Consider the following 17,781-nt stretch of genomic DNA (forward strand, 5'->3'; position numbering starts at 1 on the left):
AAAGTATCAGTGAATTTGCTTTGATTTCATGTGTTTCCATTAGCATGGTAGTAGATGAAGATGGTAAATGAGTGTTCCTCTGTCTAAGAATCTGGAATCAGTCTCAGTTCATTTCCTGGTAAATCTTCAGTTGTCTGTTCTGAAAAATAGTTTTTTAAATCGTAAATTTCATGCTGTCAGTCTGGCTGAATGATTAAAAATGTTGTTATCCTCACAGTTGCACTCTATAGTCTATCCCAGATTTGACTTCATTACATATATTACAGCATAGGTGAGGGTTTTTTCAGGCCTATCTTAACATAAGACTTAAAAGCTTTATCAGTGTAAACCAGCCGGGGCTAAGCGCACCTCCTGCCAAGCCAAGGGGAATTTGGGGCGGTTCAGTTGGAAACCTAGATATCTGTAGGTTAAAAAACAATTCAGCGTGCACTCATGTTTCCAGGACTGGGCTCACCTCACTTGCTGTAATTAGCTGTCTTAGTTCTGTACAAAAATACAGCTCTGTTAAGATTTTGGCCACTGGTAGCACTCTGGAGCCATGTTTTTGCTAGTAGGTTTTTATATGGAATGAAGACTGAGGATTTAGTTGCGTTTCTCACAGTGTAGTTGAGCTACGACAGGATCCAGTCAGTATGCAGAGGAAGACTGAATAATGTTTGCAGTGTACATACGATGCAAATGTAAAAAATCCTGTGCTGTAAGTTGAATCTGTTTGAGCACACAAAAAAGTGTGTAAGCATAATTAGACTTCCAGTAACTAACTTCAGCACATGTGATTAGTGTTCATGTGTGACAGCTCGGTAGACCCCATGGTTCCGTATTTGGATGCACTCATAAACCTTGAAACAAGCTTTTTTTTGTCATAAATATGCACCAACCGCTGCAATCCAATGTCAAGAGAAGAGCTCTGTATCCCTCCTCCCCTTCCTCCTCTGAAACACGACATCATACTTCACTCTACACATCACACCCTCTACAGCGTGGATCGGGATCAAGACACATCAAGAGGTTTAAAAGAGGCCTAAAAATTGACTTCTCAGACTTTAGCTTTTTCCTGTGGAACACTGGATAGTCTCACCTCATCAGAAACAATTCCGATGAAAACAGGAAGCTTCACAGCTCATAGACGAAGGCAATCTGCGATCAGGGGTCGTAACAAAGCATTTCTTTGGTTTGTACATAAGTCACAAGCCAAAATGTTTGGGAACTGGTGCCCTAGAGGAGTCTAAATGCCTTTTAAAACAAATCAGACGAAAAACATTGAAAAGTCATAAAATGTGGTATTGAACTCTTTCACAACGCTGCCAGTAGTATTCATATTTTGGCACAATAAATCCGCTATCTGAGGATATTTACTAAAAATGTGTCTCATTCATTTTTCTTCCCGTCTGTGGGTAACACCGCCTGTGTCACAATTTTCTTTTTTTATTTAACAGTAATTTTGTCGGTGAAGTAGTAAAACTAAAAAACTCAAAGCTACTGCAGCTGGTAGACAAAATTGTCGTAACTGGCTGTTATTTATGTCACTGAGACACTTTAAGGATATCAAGCAACCCCCCGCCCCCACACACACACGCACACACACACATACACACACGTATATATGTGCGGGGACAGAGCTTTTAGGGTAATTAGAGGGAGGGACCCCAGCAAATTGTAAAGCTCCATCAGCATGAGAGGGAGGTCAGCTCTCTCACACTGGCAGACCCACACAGACACACACACACACACACACAAATACACATACACATGCACATGTAGCGTCTGGGGTTTGTTTTTCACAGTTTGGGTAATGACGGTGGAAGTTGATGTGAAATCCAGCTGTGTGCTTGCGTGTGAGAGCACGTGCGAGTGTCTCGCCAAGGTTCTAGCTTGACACAGCAAAGCGTCTTTACTGCCAGCGGGCTGTGGACAGGGCTGATGGAGAACCAGAAAGCTCACTGACATACACACCTACACACAAGTCCCCATCCAACACACTTTCTTTCAGTTTCTGCAGTGCATCAGTGCAAACTCATTTACTTCATAAACCCCCAAGCATGCAGATACACCTTCATCATGTTGTTAAAATGTGTGGTGGTGTTGGACTGGACTGGTGTTTTCACTTGACAGTTTAGTTTGGATCACAAAATGTTCTCTGGACCAGCGTACTGTCCTTCATCCTCCATCCAAACCCGATTCAGTCCCTGTCTTCCCCTAAACCACCAACTGTAAGGTCGGCCCGGGTTTATTTAAACCACATGTTGTGGTAACTTTTAGTTTAAATATTTGACCTGTACTGTAAAACAGGCCATCACACATATAGCACTTGTGTTCCTCTCTCCTGCTCACACACAAACCTTCACAAAGGTTAGACAAAGTCTCATCGAGACATGTGAGCAGCAGATGACATGAATCTAGTTTTCTTAAGCTTTTATGGGGAATATTCAAAGTTCAGATTTGTCTGCGCGCTGTAGGAGCTGTGCACTTTTTGGGTTGTTATTATAGCTTCAGTGCAGAGTGGAGTTTGTTTTGGGTGTCTACACAGGAATGCTAATAACACCGGGTTAATGTTGGTTCTTTCAAGTTTCAGGTTTCATGTAGTAAAACATTATAATTCCACAGTGGAAATCAACAGAACCACTGACCTTGATAACCGATGTTAGGAGGTGTTTATGTTTCTAATGGTTACCATTCTCACCAACTCAGTTTAGCTTGATAGCATGCTAGCATTTGTTAATTAGCACTAAACAAAATGCAGCTGAGGATAATGGGAATCTCATGTGAATTGCACGTATTTGGTCATAAACCCAAGGAGAGAAGTAGAGCTGAAATGATTTGTGAAGTAATTGATTATTTGATTGAATTAATCAGCAGCTATTTTTAAAATCGATTCATCGTTTTGCTCATTTTTCAAGCCAAAATTTCAAATATGACCTAGTTCTAACTTTTCACTTGTCATTTGGACCCAACCTGGGTTTTTCTTTGTCTGATGTGATATCACATTGAATGTGTTTGGGTTCTGGACTGTTGGTAAAACAGGTCATTTCAAGATGTCACCTGGTCTTTGGGAACGTAAAATATACATTATTCACTATTTATGGACCAAATGATGAGTGGATTAATTAATTAATAACAGCAGATAAATCGATAATGAATAAAGAAAATCCTTGTCATAGCCCCAAACCAAAGTATTGATCAAATTAAATTTTTTCTGTAGGTGATGGTTCTAAATAACAAATCACAGCTGTTGCTGTCCTTAGAGTCCTGCCGTCCACATGACTAAAAATTCAAAAGTACAAGCAAGATTTCAATTTTCACCCTTAAACCTGTGTTTGGCTGTTTGTCTCTAAATTATCTCAGTACGCGAACGTTCACTAACGCTCTCCATTGACGCCTGCACCAACATTTATTAACAAACAATCAGTTCTGCTGGGTATCCTGAAATATCGAATGGTAACCACAGCTCTCTGGAGTCCGGACTCAGTCCAGGCACAGGTTTACACATGAGCAACATAAAGAGACACAAGTGTGCTAGACACAGATTTAAAAAAACACAGCTGTGGGAGAACAATAGCTGTTTATGATCAGACATGAGAAATCACACTGAAACGGCCCTCACAGGAACGCCTTTCATTTGCTTCCCTCCTCCGCACACTCTACTTTAATAAAGACCATCAGAAAAAAAACAGCTTTGCATCCTGACTAATGATGTTTTCCTCTCTCTTTCTTACTCCTTTCTAATCCTTTCTTTCCTCGTCTGGACTTTTTCTTTCCTTTTTCCAGTTATCGGCTTTGCCTTTTCTTTCTTTCTCTCGTTTTTTCATTCTCTCCATCTTTCCTTTTCTTTCTCTAATGAGTGCATTTGGACTCGGTTGAAAGTATTTTTGGGGCCTCCTTGCTTCTTGATTTGCTTCCCTTTCCTGTTTGCTGTGTGTGTGTGTGTGTGTGTGTGTGTGTGTGTGTGTGTGTGTGTGTGTGTGTGTGTGTGTGTGTTTCTTTTGTATTTGTATCTTTGTTAGAGTCAGGTATGAAGCAGGACCATAGCATTACAGTTGAATGCATCAGTCTGTGACTAGGTAATGGCAGCATGCTGTTTCTACAGCCATTTCTCTCTCTCTCACACACACACTCCATCTTTCTCTCTGTTCCACCATGACAAACAGCCGTTTTCTCTTTGACACGCTCCCATTCTCCTTCAGTCATCCTCCTCTCTCTCCTCCCTTCATCATTGGTGTCATTACTGTGCCCCAACCCCTATTATAACCATTAGGCTATGCTTATTTGGCCCAGGACCCCCCTTTGAGGATCATGTTCCATAGTAACCTGGCCCATCTCCACGGTAACCCAGCCCATCTCTGGAGGAATGCAGCATTTCCCGCTCTTTTGTCAGGCCACATTTTGACTGGCGCTGCAGGGCCAGATTGAGTTGCACTGGGTTTCATAAGCTTTGTCTGTGAGTGAGTGAGTGTGTGTGAGTGTGAGTGTGAGTGTGTGCGTGTGTGTGTGTGTGTGTGTGTACGTTTATGCATGCATGTGTGTTAAACTAATTGAGTTGGCTGTCAAAGCAGGGTCTGTGCGAAGTCTTGGAGCAATACTGTAGGGAGGAGCACAGCTTTAGAATGGCATTGGGTTACTCTATAGTTGCCCTGCCTCCGGATTATACTTAAATTTCAGAGGATGTGTGTGTGTGTGTGTGTGTGTGTGTGTGTGTGTGTGTGTGTGTGTGTGTGTGTGTGTGTGTGTTTATTTGTGTCTATCACTCCCCAAGGGTGTATGTTCACAGGTGGCTGGGTTGGCACAGCCATGGGCATTTCCAAACAGACACTGACACAGCCTTTCCTATAAAAGTCAAAATAGAAAGGAACAGAGGACACTGGCTTCTTCAGTCTGGTCTGTTGTCTGCATCTGTTCGCTTCACAAAGGACTGAATGTTTGTGTTTGTTTGTGTGTGTGTGTGTGTTTGTGTGTGTGTGTAGCTTGTAGAGAGGTTGAGAGAAACTGAACCACTGGAAATAGCTCAATAAACAAACATCCTTATTATTTTGAATATACATGGCTAGGTATAATAGAGTCAAGATATGCTGAGACTTTATCCATAAACACTGGAAACTGGGATACTTCAGCATCAGCAGGATACATGTGACATTGCCAGCCTCATCTATCTGTCAAAGTCATTTTTCTTTTTCCAATTCAAACACAACTCTCTGTTACACACGTTAAATGCTCCAATAATGGCTTCATTCGAACGTGACACAACCATTGTGGAGAGAGCTGCACTGCTCAAACTGTATCTGGCACCTGGTGCATGAGAGCGGTGAGCGACGTGAGGGAGTGTTCTCAGCCTCCTCACACGCTGCAACAGCCATTGATTTGAAAACGTATTCAGCAGCTGAATGACTGGTTTTCTGTGCAGTTTAATTCATGATCATCATGAGTGTGAGGAGAGTTCCACTCTGCTTCTTACTCATGTTATCAACACTTTAATACATTTTCTCAACAATGTCAATGTTTTGTGGATGGAATATAGAACTATATAGAACTGTGCCTCCTATAAACAGACAGTTAAGTGACAAGATGTTAGTCAGTGACTCTTACTTATTTAACATGTGTTGCTTGTAAAGTTTTGTAACCAGCTGGCATGATTAAAAGCTGAACATCTAGAAATGATAGGATGCCTTTGTGGCTATGAACATCCCTGATTCTGCATCTCTCTCCCCTCATTTCCTGTATTGTTTTTTCTGTCATCTGTCTAAGAAAGACCTGAAAACTGAAAAAAAAATTAGAAATGTTGAAAATAGTTTTTTTCTAATGTGTTGTTACTCTTTTGCACTGCAGCACAAGGGGAAAAATGAATGAAAAGATATTTTCATAGACTGATCTGACCTTGAAACATAATGAATGAACAGCTGCCCATTCATAGCATTTCTTGGTTTCTAATAATGAATTTATTAGAATTTCAGATAAGAATTTTCTTGCTTATTAAGTTACAGATTAATATGGTTTTCTTATAAAGTAGGCCAAAATGCATGTTATCGCTGTCAAACCTTGTTCTGCTGTAGCTTCTACATGAATGTGATGGCATTGAATTCAGATATGAGCCGTGTGTTTGCAACATGGAAACTTCCAACAACCTGCCAACATGAAAAATCACATCACATTAAGGCAAACGAGAGAATCAACATAAACCAAGAGATTTTTACAGTGGGAACTAAATTCAGATTCTTTGAGTTAGTTTCAAACTTTTGTGTCTGCGTAACAATCTCAAACTAGCTTACAGCTAACACGAAGGTGTGTTTTTCAGATTCAGAAGTCGGCGAGCTCCGTCAGAAGACTCTGTCCGTCCTGATGGCATCAGACCTGGTTATCTCCGACTCTTCCTCCAACACCCTTGGGCCTGGCAGCACCCAGTACCTGCTCAGCCTGGCGCGGATGAGCCTAAGCGCCAGTGTGGAGATACCAGAGCTCTGGAGGGGCCCTCAGCTGACGACCCAGCTCTTGGGGTGTCTGCTGCAGTGCCCGCAGTACGAGGTGAGGGAGCTGGCGCTGGAGGGGGTCCTGAGGACACTGCAGGAGGAGGAGGAGGAGGAGGAGGGAACGAAGAGAAGACCTCAGTGGCTGGATGAGACCACCCTGTCTCACCTGACCAGCCTGGCTCTTCACGAGACACACCCCCAGAGTCTGGCCAAGGTGGGACCACACACACACACATACACACACACACACACACACACACAAAAACATTATGGGATGTGCATTTGTTTGTTGTGTGTTTGTCTGAGAGCCTGTATATGTGTCTGGTTGTTTTATAGGTGCAAGTGTGTGTGTGTGCATAAGCTCCTGTTTATCGATGTAAGTAAGTCTGTGACAGGCCATAATCTCAGCATCACATGAAGAAGAACACTTCACAAAAATATGTTTTTCCTATTCATCACATTTTCACTGGACCACAGGGACATTTGCTGTAAATTGATTAAATGTCCAAATCCATCTTGCGGAGGCTTGCATGAGAGGCTAATCGGCTGCAGGGGACACGCCAAGCACACTGGCAGTGAGCTGAGTCTCTCACTCTCTCTCTCACTTCCACACACTCATGAGAGGTTTGGTAGGCTTCCACTCTAACGAGTTTTGGAGGGGAAAATGCAGCCTATTTCCTGTTTGGGGACAGAAGGTCGTATTTCAGTGTGTTCATAAAGCACGGCCAGGCAGCCAGCAGACCTGCTCTGTCCTGCTCTGTTACTCCTGTCGTTAACACTCCTCCAGAGCCGACTCCAGTCACCACTGCTGGGACTGTGTGTGTGTGTGTGTGTGTGTGTGTGCTGTAGCAGACTTTTTCTTTTTTTATGCCTGTTCACCAGGCGCTGCTTTACAGGCCAGCCGTTAATGTTTAAAGTGTCGGCCCCGTTAAGTGGAGCCTCCCCTCCGCCAAGGACACGCCAACCCAATACGGGCCGGTTGCCATAGCTCGCCCTGGACTCTACTGAAGCATTCTGGGAGAGGAGCAGGAGCAGCAGTAGGCTAAGGACATAGTGTTGGTCTGCTGTCCTGTGCATGATCAGAAAGTCTGAAGGAAACTAACCTGTCATCTTCAGTCCGTATTCAGATGTGTATTAGATGACTCACACAGGACACTGAGAAGAAAGATGGTAGCCTGAGTGGCCACTTAATTCTAAAATGTGCCATCCAAGGCTTTTTATAGTATATTTAGAGTTTAGGTTATGATATTTAATATTTGTTTTGACAGATATTCAATGCTCTTATCATTGACACAAGATGTTTGATATTAAATGGTGACCGTGTGTGGGTTTCTGCTACCGTTGGCCACTGTCAAGCTTTTCCATTCGCAGGCAAGATGCAGGTGACAGTGATGTGGTGGCGGCAGGAGGTTTTACCACTTGAAATTTTCAGCAATTTCTTCAACAATAGATTCTCGATTTCAAAAGAGAGATTCTCATTTCTAGCTGATGGCTGTAGATCTTGCCGCCTGAATTGACAACTGGCAGTTTTAATCGGCGACAGCTAGCTAATTATTTAAGCAAATGTTAGCTCCATGTGTTGCTTTAAAACGCTGTATCTGAATTACTTTTTAATGTTTCCATCTGACTCTTTTTGAAACTTAAAAGATGCACTTAGTGGCTATACACATGATATTAGGGTTGTACAGTTAAGCGAAATATAATTGAAAGCGCAATATGCCCAAGTGCAATATCCAAATCACAGGAGCTGCGATTTTTTTTGATAAAGGTCAAATATGTCACATTGTTGTGCATTGCTGTGATGTGGTGCTACGGAGACGCCCCGGCTTACAAATCATATTCTGCAGATGGAAAGGAACATGTTTGTTTGGTACAAGACCAAACAAAAATCACATCACCATTTTTTTAATGTTTCAGTGAAAATGAAATCCTACAAAACGACCATTCCAACTAAAATCGCAGTTGCAATATCTACCAAAATAATCGCATGATTTTTTTTTTTGTTGCATATGATGCAGCCCTACATGATATTGAGCTAAAATTGACCACTAGCTAATCCTTAAGACAACATATGTGGGCAATGAGGCGGACCCGTGTTATCAAAGCTTAACAAATTTAAAGTCTGTTTAGACAAATTCCAAAATTAATTTCCGTTTCTTCAAAGGTTCGAGTTTATGTTCTGCTGAAAGAAATACAAATAGTCATGATTTTGTTTTGTGAGTCAGCTCTTGTCAGTGTAGTTTGCCATGATTCGATTCACATGCATCATTTTTAAGCCAAAAGAGAAAGCAGGAGGCCAGTAGAAGAGATTGCGGGACGGTATTTTGAGTCTATAGAGTGACAGTGAAAAAGATTTTACTTTAGGCAGTTTGGGGATTCCTTATGCTTTTGTCGTGTGGTGAAATTTCATCCAGCAGCCTTTCTTCTTGATCAAAATCTCTTCCATGCTTTGACATGGGCAGACACCAGTGAAAAGCAGCAGCACCTTGAGGCTGTCAAGGTGAAAAGGAAAGAAAGAATAAGTGTTCGACAGCACTGTAGTGCAAGCTAGGTAGAGTGTAACCTTTGCATGTGTTAACATTAGTGTGCGTCTGTTCATGCAGGGTGGGTGTCACTGTTTATTTGCATGTTACAGCCATGAAAGTCTGTACACGTCTACTCCTGAGTTGGCATGTTATCCTGTGTCTGTGTATATTTGAGTATGAGGGCAGTCGAGTGTGTTGCAGGACACCAGCTCATTAAAGCAGGTTTTAAAAGTCAGAAGCAGCAGAGATGGTGAGACCAGCTGCACTGGAGCTAGCAGTTAAATGCCTGGCAGACAGACGGGTGGACAAATGGGGAAAAACGTGGGCAATAGGTGGGAATTTAACTGATATAATTCTCTCAACTCTGTAAAATAGAAAGAAAAAAAGAATTTCAGTTTTGCAGTAAAGAGAGAGAAATGAAAATGAACGACACTGGCTTGGCCTTAGTGGCCCAATGATTGATTCACTCTCCTTGGAGTTGAAAAGTTTGAAAAGAGCCAATGGACTGCAGATATTTTGTGGATGCATTTGAACATTTCCAACAGTATGAAAAATTGCCAAAATTAGCACTGAGTGTACACTATGCACTATTGTCAGAATTATTAACCACACGCTCTGCAGCTGGTGCATTTGCTTAAAGCTGCATTAATGGATTTTATTGGCCACTTGGGGGCAGCGGAACATTCACATGATATCACATTATTAAGTTGTTACATTTTCTAGCAAACAGTGGTCTATTTACACATCAGCAGACACAGAACAACAACAGCTTTCATCAAGTCTTGTTTCTGCCCAGCTGACAAATGTAAGGCCAATGTGCTGCCACAGCTGGAAATGAGTTTGTTGACAGTTATGTTTGTCGGCAACAACCAAAACAAAGAGCTGAAAGAGCGCTGCAGAGTTCATAGATAATTCTCTGTGGGTTTGTCACTATAAAAATCCCTTTTTACATTACACAGACTTTAATGATCCGTTGCAAAATTTAAAAAATGAGGGCAACTTTAACATTCTCTAAATATGACTTATAAAAACGTGTCGGTTTAAGTCCAATGTTCCGTTGTTTCTTAAACCTCATGAGGATTCATTTTGGATCGACTGAACTATCAGACCAGTCAGGGGAAGTCAGAACAACAAACACATTAGCTAAGGAGCTCTACCTTGCTACCTTGTCTTTTTACTGCTCACATACACAAATATACAGTCACACGCACACAGATGTTTACACACAGACACTGCATACACCCGCTCGCCCTGGTCTCCACCCACACACAGATCCTGTAAAGCAAGCTTTATTTTAAAGCTCAAATAACAGGCTGGGGCCTTGAAAGAAATAATAATCATTGAGATATGCAGGAGGAATGTCAACATGTGTTCTCGGCTGGATGTGTGTTTTTAACGGGGGTCTCACATGGTGGAAAACAAGTCTTTTCCTTTTCTGACTCAATCAGCTGCCTCCCTCTCTAGAGGAGTGACCGGGGAAAGAAAACAGCATGGGAAGGATGGAGAGGACGGGGAAGCAGCGAGGGGTTACTGACAAAGAAAATCAAGTGTAGGAGGTTAAACCTGAGTGAAGCAGGACAAGGACCCGCTGATGGAAATTTTAATATCCCTTCAACCACACGCTTCATCTTGTGCATTTGTGTTCTCATCTGCATCCATATACATGCATATAAGTGTGTGTGTGTGTGTGTGTGTGTGTGTGTGTGTGTGTGTGTGTGTTTGAGAGAGAGAAAGCGAGGCAGCTGTGTACCCGTGGTTAGGGTGTGCGTAGGGAGGATCTGACCGGTGTGGTAAAAATACCCTCGGGGCAACTTGCCAGGCGTACTGCAGAGAGGACACCAAAGCTGTGTTGATGGATGGCCCTGAGCAACTTCCCCCACCAGTAGCCGTGTGTGTGTGTGTGAGAGAGAGATGGAGGTGAACAGGAATGACTATATCAGTGTGTTGTATCCTCTCCTCTCAGGTCCTTCAGGTGCTGTGCGTGATGAGCTCCAGTGGTGAACTCCTATGGAGGGATGGTGCTAAGATGTTGTCCCAGGAGGAGGTCCTTCTGCACCTCCTCACTCTGGCTCAGAACTCTGTTCACAGGTCAGAGAACACACACGTATACACATCATGTACAAATCTTATTTGACATCATCCTGGAGTTATCTCAGTGTAATTCTTTGTTTCCTTTGGGTCAAAAGATGAAGTTGTATGTTGCCTGAAGTCGTATCAGTACAGTAGATTAGGCCTCAAGTAATCATGCAAATAATACTTCAGGATTTTTGTATCAAATCATCACAAAAAGTGTTCTACAACCATTAAACCGATGCTCAGTCTGATTGATTTTTCATAGTTTAAATCTTAATTTCCAGCTCTGCCAAAAGCTATTGTAAAGCTGTGTAAAGTGTTTTGCAGTGAACTTTATTTTGAAAAATGTGGTATTTAAAATACTTTCGATTTTCAGACATCTATCAGGATACCTCATAAGTCATTCATTCCTTTACCCAGCGTCTACAGCCATGCTAGCATCTCAGTAAGGCTGCACCTAGACATAGCCTTGAGTTAAATGCTGATGTTGCCATGGTAAGAGGCTCACAATGACAATATTTTAGTTCACCATAGCCGCATGCTAACAATTTGCTAATATGTACTAAACACAAAGTGCAGCCGAGGCTGATGGGAATATCAATAGTTTTGTAGGAACATGTCACAAGCCAAATTATTGGACAAAGTAGAAAAAATCGTATTGACCAGATGAGAAGCTGGATGAGAAGTGAAGAGATCAAAGTTATTACAATTCATCCTTGGGGAGAGACGACATGAATGTCTGTACCAGATGTCATGGCAATCAATCCTCTGGTTGTTGAGATTTTCAGTCTGGACCAGACATCGTCATCCCCAGAGCCACACCACTAACATGGCTAAAAATAACAAATGTATTCTAATGCTAGACATTTTTGCAATTATGTTAATGCATGTGGTTTTGTTCTGGAAACTTCTACACCAACTTCAGCTCAACACTTCAGCTCTGAGCTGAAGGATCATGTCAGTACCTGTTGTAACTTTAATTCATTTCAAGGTAACTGCAGGAAAAGGGAGGCAAATGTGTTACTCCAAACCGTCCTGAAAGCCTGCTGTCAAAACAATCCCTAAGCAATCCCAGAGCAGCTTTTATCTGTGATGGATGGAAGAGACATGAATGTTCTACAGGGCAAGATGCAACCACATACTCCCCCTCCTCCTTTATTTCCCACTTATTTTTTCTGGCTCCCTCTGCTTGTGAAAGAGCCCTCACGCTGCTGGGGCAGGCTGGCTGTCAAGCCTTCATTCAGAGCCAAAGTCCATGGAGGAGGGACATGCAGGTTCACTGGCTGCACCTTAACACCGCACCTGGGTACCTGACGTGCACTCGCACCTTTCTTTATGGGTGTTTATGTAGTGGCTGATGTGTCATCGCAGTATTTACTGAACCAGAACTGTCCACCAGGTAGTTTTTAAAAGTAAGTACACAGAGAGGTGTGTGTGGATGAAAGCTGATATTTCTGCTCTCAAAGGCCGTCATCAGAACATGATTCCTCCATTACATTATTCTCAAGTATCAGGGTCGAGCCATTACTTTAGTGAGAGCTTACAGGTCCATGAGTCATAGGGCCCCTCTTACCTCAAACTGATTTGGCACATACTGTTCCAGTGTTTGTGTGTGCGTACACACTGTAAGCCCTCTGACATGAATTGACAGGCACACACACCTTCCTTGACAAGCCACTGCTGTACTTTTCTCACCCCAACAAGAGAATACAGGCTTGAATAAGGATTGGATTACAAAGGCTTTTAGCCCTGTAAAGCCTTTTCCTGGCCACAATCTCTGGACCCGGGGATCCACTTTCCCTTTGGAGTCGCCCCAGGGTTATGATTAGAGCCAGGGAGCGATGAGATTGGGTTGCTGGCTGCCCTTGTCTGCCATGTGATTGAATGGCACTGAGGCTATTGTGATCCATAATGTAGTGGTGAGTACCAGCACACTTCTTTTGTGGATTGTAAGTCAATACAGTTGAGTGTGTGCGTGTGTGTGTGTGTGTGTGCGTGTGCGTGTGCGTGTGCGTGTGCGTGTGTGTGTGTGTGCGGTTGACCACACTGGATTGTAATGTGTGCATAATGACCTGAGGAGCACATTCACACCATCAGACCTTCTCACTGCACTGATGTGGCAACTTAAAGGACGGTTTCACCCAACTAGCAAAACAATATTTACTCATAATTTCTGTGAATCTCCAGTGTATTGGATGAAGAGTGAAGCTGAGATCCCTTAAGATGAAAATAGTCATGTTTATACAAATCCCTACTTTGCCTGAAAGGGATTTACAGTCTGTACCAAGGATGAACATTTGGATGCTGAAGGTGTTTGATTTTGTGTTTCAGTGTGGAGCTCCACTGTGCCACCCTGACCCTGGCCTCTCAGCTGGTGGTTCAGCTGGTGAGCTCTGACCCACAGGTAAAGACTGATTAACCTGTAACGTTTAAAACATTTCAGGGGAGTGTTTTCCTGGCACAGGCAAATCAAAAAAAGACAGTCAAGGGAACAGACCTTTTTCACAGTACACGCACTTTGACTTTAAAACACAGGTGCCACTAATAACGCAGCTAATTACATTGAATTGCAATGATTTCTGAAACAGAGCTGTCACCACTGTTATTAGTTCCACCTGTGCTTCTCCTGCTGTGACAAGTCAAAATGTTTGCTATGAAAGAGGTCAATGAATCTGACAAAGAAACAAGATATTAACGAAATACTAACAAGGTGAAGAACATTCATGTGAGCAAGATTTATTCAGAAAGAAAAGAGACATGTAAGACAGATTGACTGACTGATTTTTGACAGAGAAATTCTTGTAGTTTTGTCAAAATTAGCATTTTTTTTATCCGTATAGAAAATAATGAAAAACATGGAGTTGAAGTTTTTAATAATAATGTTATTTCAGTAAACTGGGCTCTTTTTGTGACTGGCTTGTTACTGGTCTGGAGGTGTGACATTTCTTTCAGGGCAGCCTCTTACTTGTTGATCCATGTGTAGGTTTGCATCTCTATTATCACTGTTGATTGTAGGTTTTCTATTTCAAAGATCAGTTTAACTGGTGAAATAAAAACCTTCAAGTAAACATCAAAGTCTAACAACCCTCTTAGCGGTCGTGTAGTGGTCATAAGGATTAATAAAAACTGACTAAATGGTTTATGGAGGTTTTTGTTTTGCACATATAAAGAGTTTAATCTGATGCGATGAATAACAGTGGAACACAGATCATTGCGTTAAACTGCAATATCATTCTTTTATATATGATTTTGTGTAAATCTGCTATATTGTGATACATCAATATAAAAATATGTTGTGATATTAATTTCTAGGGTGCAAGTGCAATGTCTGGCTTAGCTCAGTGGGGAGCACTGGTGAGCTCATGCTGCAGCGAGGAGCAGCCAGTGGAGATGAAGCTGATGGCCGCCAACGTGTTGGTCAACTGTGCTGACACCGTGCTGACCAGCCCTCATCTACCACTAGGTTAGTCTCAGTTATGGTAAAAAAGTATTTACCTCTGGCGCGGTTAAGATACTTTGATGTGAACAGAAACATGTTCACGTTAAATTTGTGTTGTTAAAGATAAAGTGAAAATCATTTTCTGAACAGTTTTGTGCATCGGAAACACAGGACTCAAGTCAGACCATTCTGACTAAAGAATCTTGTGTGTGTGTGTGTGTGTGTGTGTGTGTTTCTGTCTCTGTCTCAGGTCTGTCTACTACAGTTTCTCTATGGGGGAGTCTGTACACGTTGCTGCAGGATGAAGACCACGAAGTCCGAAATTCAGCCTCTGACTTCATCTCTAATGTACCAGCACCTCTGCTCAGTAAGGCTACACACACACATACACACACACACACACACACACACACACACAATAACAAATAACTATGCCCTTGCAGACTAACGAATATAGCATACCTGGTTAACTCATGGTAACACACATGTTGTACATGTTTGCTCACTTGGGATTTTCATGCGCACTCACTCAGACATGAACACATACCAAAGCAGTGTAAGACAGCAGTGTTAATGCATACCCACTGATATATCCACACACACTAATATGTATAAACAGACGCACCCTAACATAAAAAAACACCACAAACACACACTGATGTTAAAACGGGTTGATGACATCATTTCATGCTATGGGTGGTGGAGCATTCCTGGAACGAAGGGCGCTAATTGTAGTTTGGCAGTGAGGGAGTGAAAAGTGTGTGTGTGTGTGTGTGGTTCCGTGTCATTGTCTCTGGAATGTCTGAGGTCGGTTTTCTGAATAATTATATTTTGCCCGGCCCTACCGAGTGAATTTGCTCACAAATACCCCAGGTGTACACACACACACACACACACACGTGCCAATGACAGGTTTATTCACGTGGAAGGGCCCTCGCAATTCTCCCCATCACACACACATAGGACTGACAGCTGACATCTCTCAAGTGTCCCTCACAAACAGCCATGGTGCAACTTCCTGTCATCAAAACACTCACTTCCTCTATTTTCCCAGCTTTCCTCCAGGAACCACCCTTATTGTGTCTGTCACCACTGATGGTATCTCAAAACATAACACAAGAAGGCAAAGCATCTCCTCAAAAGTCCCAGAAACTGGGGAGGGGGCAGGGGGGCACATTTTTATTGTAGTAACTGTCCAAGAGACAAAAAATCCAAACTTTTCCTTTAATGGCAGAAGGTGTTTCGTGATGTGAAGGCCCAGGAAGTGCATTTAATATTCCTTAAATGTTTTCATACCAGGATTTTATCCAAAAGAGTGTGTGTGTAGGGGGGGGTGTGGGTGTGGGTGTGGGTGTGTGTGTGTGTGTGTGTGTGTGTGTGTGGGTGTGGGTGTGGGTGTGGGTGTGGGTGGATGTGTTCTATATGTGTTTATGTACATACAGCCAGTCAGGTTCAGATAAGCTGTCAGCTGCAAATCAGATAGGAGCTCAACAACATGACTAAGATGGAGAGGTTTTCTCTACAACAGGAAGAGAACACAATAGGCATAATTACAGACTGGGTGTCTTTGTGTGTGTCTATGTGTGTGTGTGTGTGTGTGTGTGTGTGTGTGTGTGTGTGTGTGTGTGTGTGTGTGTGTGTGTGTGTGTAAAAAAGAGTGTGCTACCCTCCTTTGTCCCTCGATATTCACTTCTCATTTGGAGATTCCAGTTTTTCTGTGTGTGTGTGTGTGTACGTGTGTGTGGGAGGCAGAGAGTATGTTACTTACCGTAAACCGTCCTACATTTCCTCCTGGACACACGTCTCCACTGTGGGAAACGAGCTTGAGTGTTTGTCTCATTTCTTTTGTGTGACCTTTCACTCTCTTAGCCAAGCCACTCAAAACCTACTCTCGCCTCCAAAACGACCATGAAAATTGCACTGAATTCTTGGTTTATTTTAACACATGTCGTACACACTGCAGGAATGTGCGCACAACACAGAAAGAAGAAATGAGGCGGTAAATTGGTGATCTTGTATCAAATGAATGAGTGACTTGGCCAGAAAAGTTGAGTTCCTCATGTAAATGAAAAACAACAGAAAAACCCAAGAGAAATCAAATTCCACTGACTATAAAAAAAAAAATCAAACCAAAACCTTCAATTGGAAAAATATGTCATCTTTCTACTTTTAAAGCTCAAACTCAAGTGATGTTCTAAACTTAAATACACAACAGAGAGCCTGGAAGACATTTTTTGCTAAATTTAATGAAGTCATCCTGTCTTCAAGAAAGCAGTCACTGCTGTCTCCAGGAGAGTTTTTCTAAGTGTGTGAGTGTGTGTCAGTGTGTTAATGTGTCTTGGACTGGATGTTTGTGTGTTTGTATTTGTGAGTCCACTTTAATCTGTGTTTAATGCGTGTATGTTTGTATGAATGTGCAGCAGGTCTTACTGGTCATACCGGCTTAGCAAAATGAGTCTGAGCATCTTCCAAATGTTTGGGTCTAGAGGTTTGGTGACACAGTGACCGGGCCTTCAGTCCACCTCCACACTGCGATGGATACATTCACGGCAGACATGTTGACTTGTCATAACAGGAAAAGCACACCTCTTACTAAGAACGTTAACGATGACTCCGTTGTGTTCAAGTGACCCAGTGGCAATGTGGCAGCGTTCACAATGCCACAACCCTGAGACTGCAGCTATTGATTGGATTAGTAACACCTATAGTCTATTCACACTGAAAGGCCACAAACAAGAGATAATCTGCTCCTCTTCCTCCTCTTTTGTTCAGCATTTTGGGAAATGCACTTACTCACTTTCCATCTGAGTCAGAGAACAGGATCAAGTTGCTGTTAGGTGTGTTTTTGAACTGTGTAGGGAGCCGGGCTGCTACTTATTTTGTTTCTTCACTATGGCTGAATTTAGATATGGATTTCAAATTTTATGTGATTTAGAGATGTCAGGAACTTTGAGTGTGTGAGTTCTTGCCCACTATTGCAGACACCTGGTGTTGGGATGCCTGTGGCTCGGTGACCTGCATAATATCTGTGGTCAGCAGGGTTACCCCGCCCCCCCCCCCTTGGTGTCAGAGTGCCAAGGATATAGAAATGGAGTCATACAGTATGCTGTTCCACACCACAGATATACAGAGCAATGCTGTGCTGGTGGGAAAAACAACATTACAGTGTGTTTGTGCGTATGTATGCGTGCAGGTCACTGTGAATGTGTGTGTTTGTTTGTGTGTATCTTTCCCATTCCCTTCAAGCAAGCCAGCCAGTCTGCTGGGGTGGGGGGGGGGGTTGGCGGGG

General features: G+C 42.6%; 1 protein-coding gene across 3 annotated transcripts in view; it reads left to right on the forward strand.

Annotated features, from left to right (window-relative positions):
• thada (THADA armadillo repeat containing) overlaps window positions 1-17,781 on the forward strand; it is a 90,958-nt gene that overhangs the window by 62,544 nt on the left and 10,633 nt on the right. For 2 of the 3 annotated variants that reach the window (XM_023425829.2, XM_087179173.1), the window contains exons 32-36: window positions 6,284-6,669; window positions 10,944-11,068; window positions 13,385-13,457; window positions 14,366-14,516; window positions 14,743-14,859. In XM_023425829.2, the coding sequence (XP_023281597.1) occupies window positions 6,284-6,669; window positions 10,944-11,068; window positions 13,385-13,457; window positions 14,366-14,516; window positions 14,743-14,859 (852 nt within the window). The remainder of the gene's footprint in view (window positions 1-6,283; window positions 6,670-10,943; window positions 11,069-13,384; window positions 13,458-14,365; window positions 14,517-14,742; window positions 14,860-17,781) is intronic. The other variant, XM_087179174.1, reaches the window with a different exon arrangement.

This window comes from Seriola lalandi, unplaced genomic scaffold (genome assembly GCF_002814215.2).
Source record: "Seriola lalandi dorsalis isolate HSWRI2012SDOR001 ecotype SW California unplaced genomic scaffold, Sedor1 jcf7180002054795, whole genome shotgun sequence".
NCBI lineage: Eukaryota > Metazoa > Chordata > Actinopteri > Carangiformes > Carangidae > Seriola > Seriola lalandi.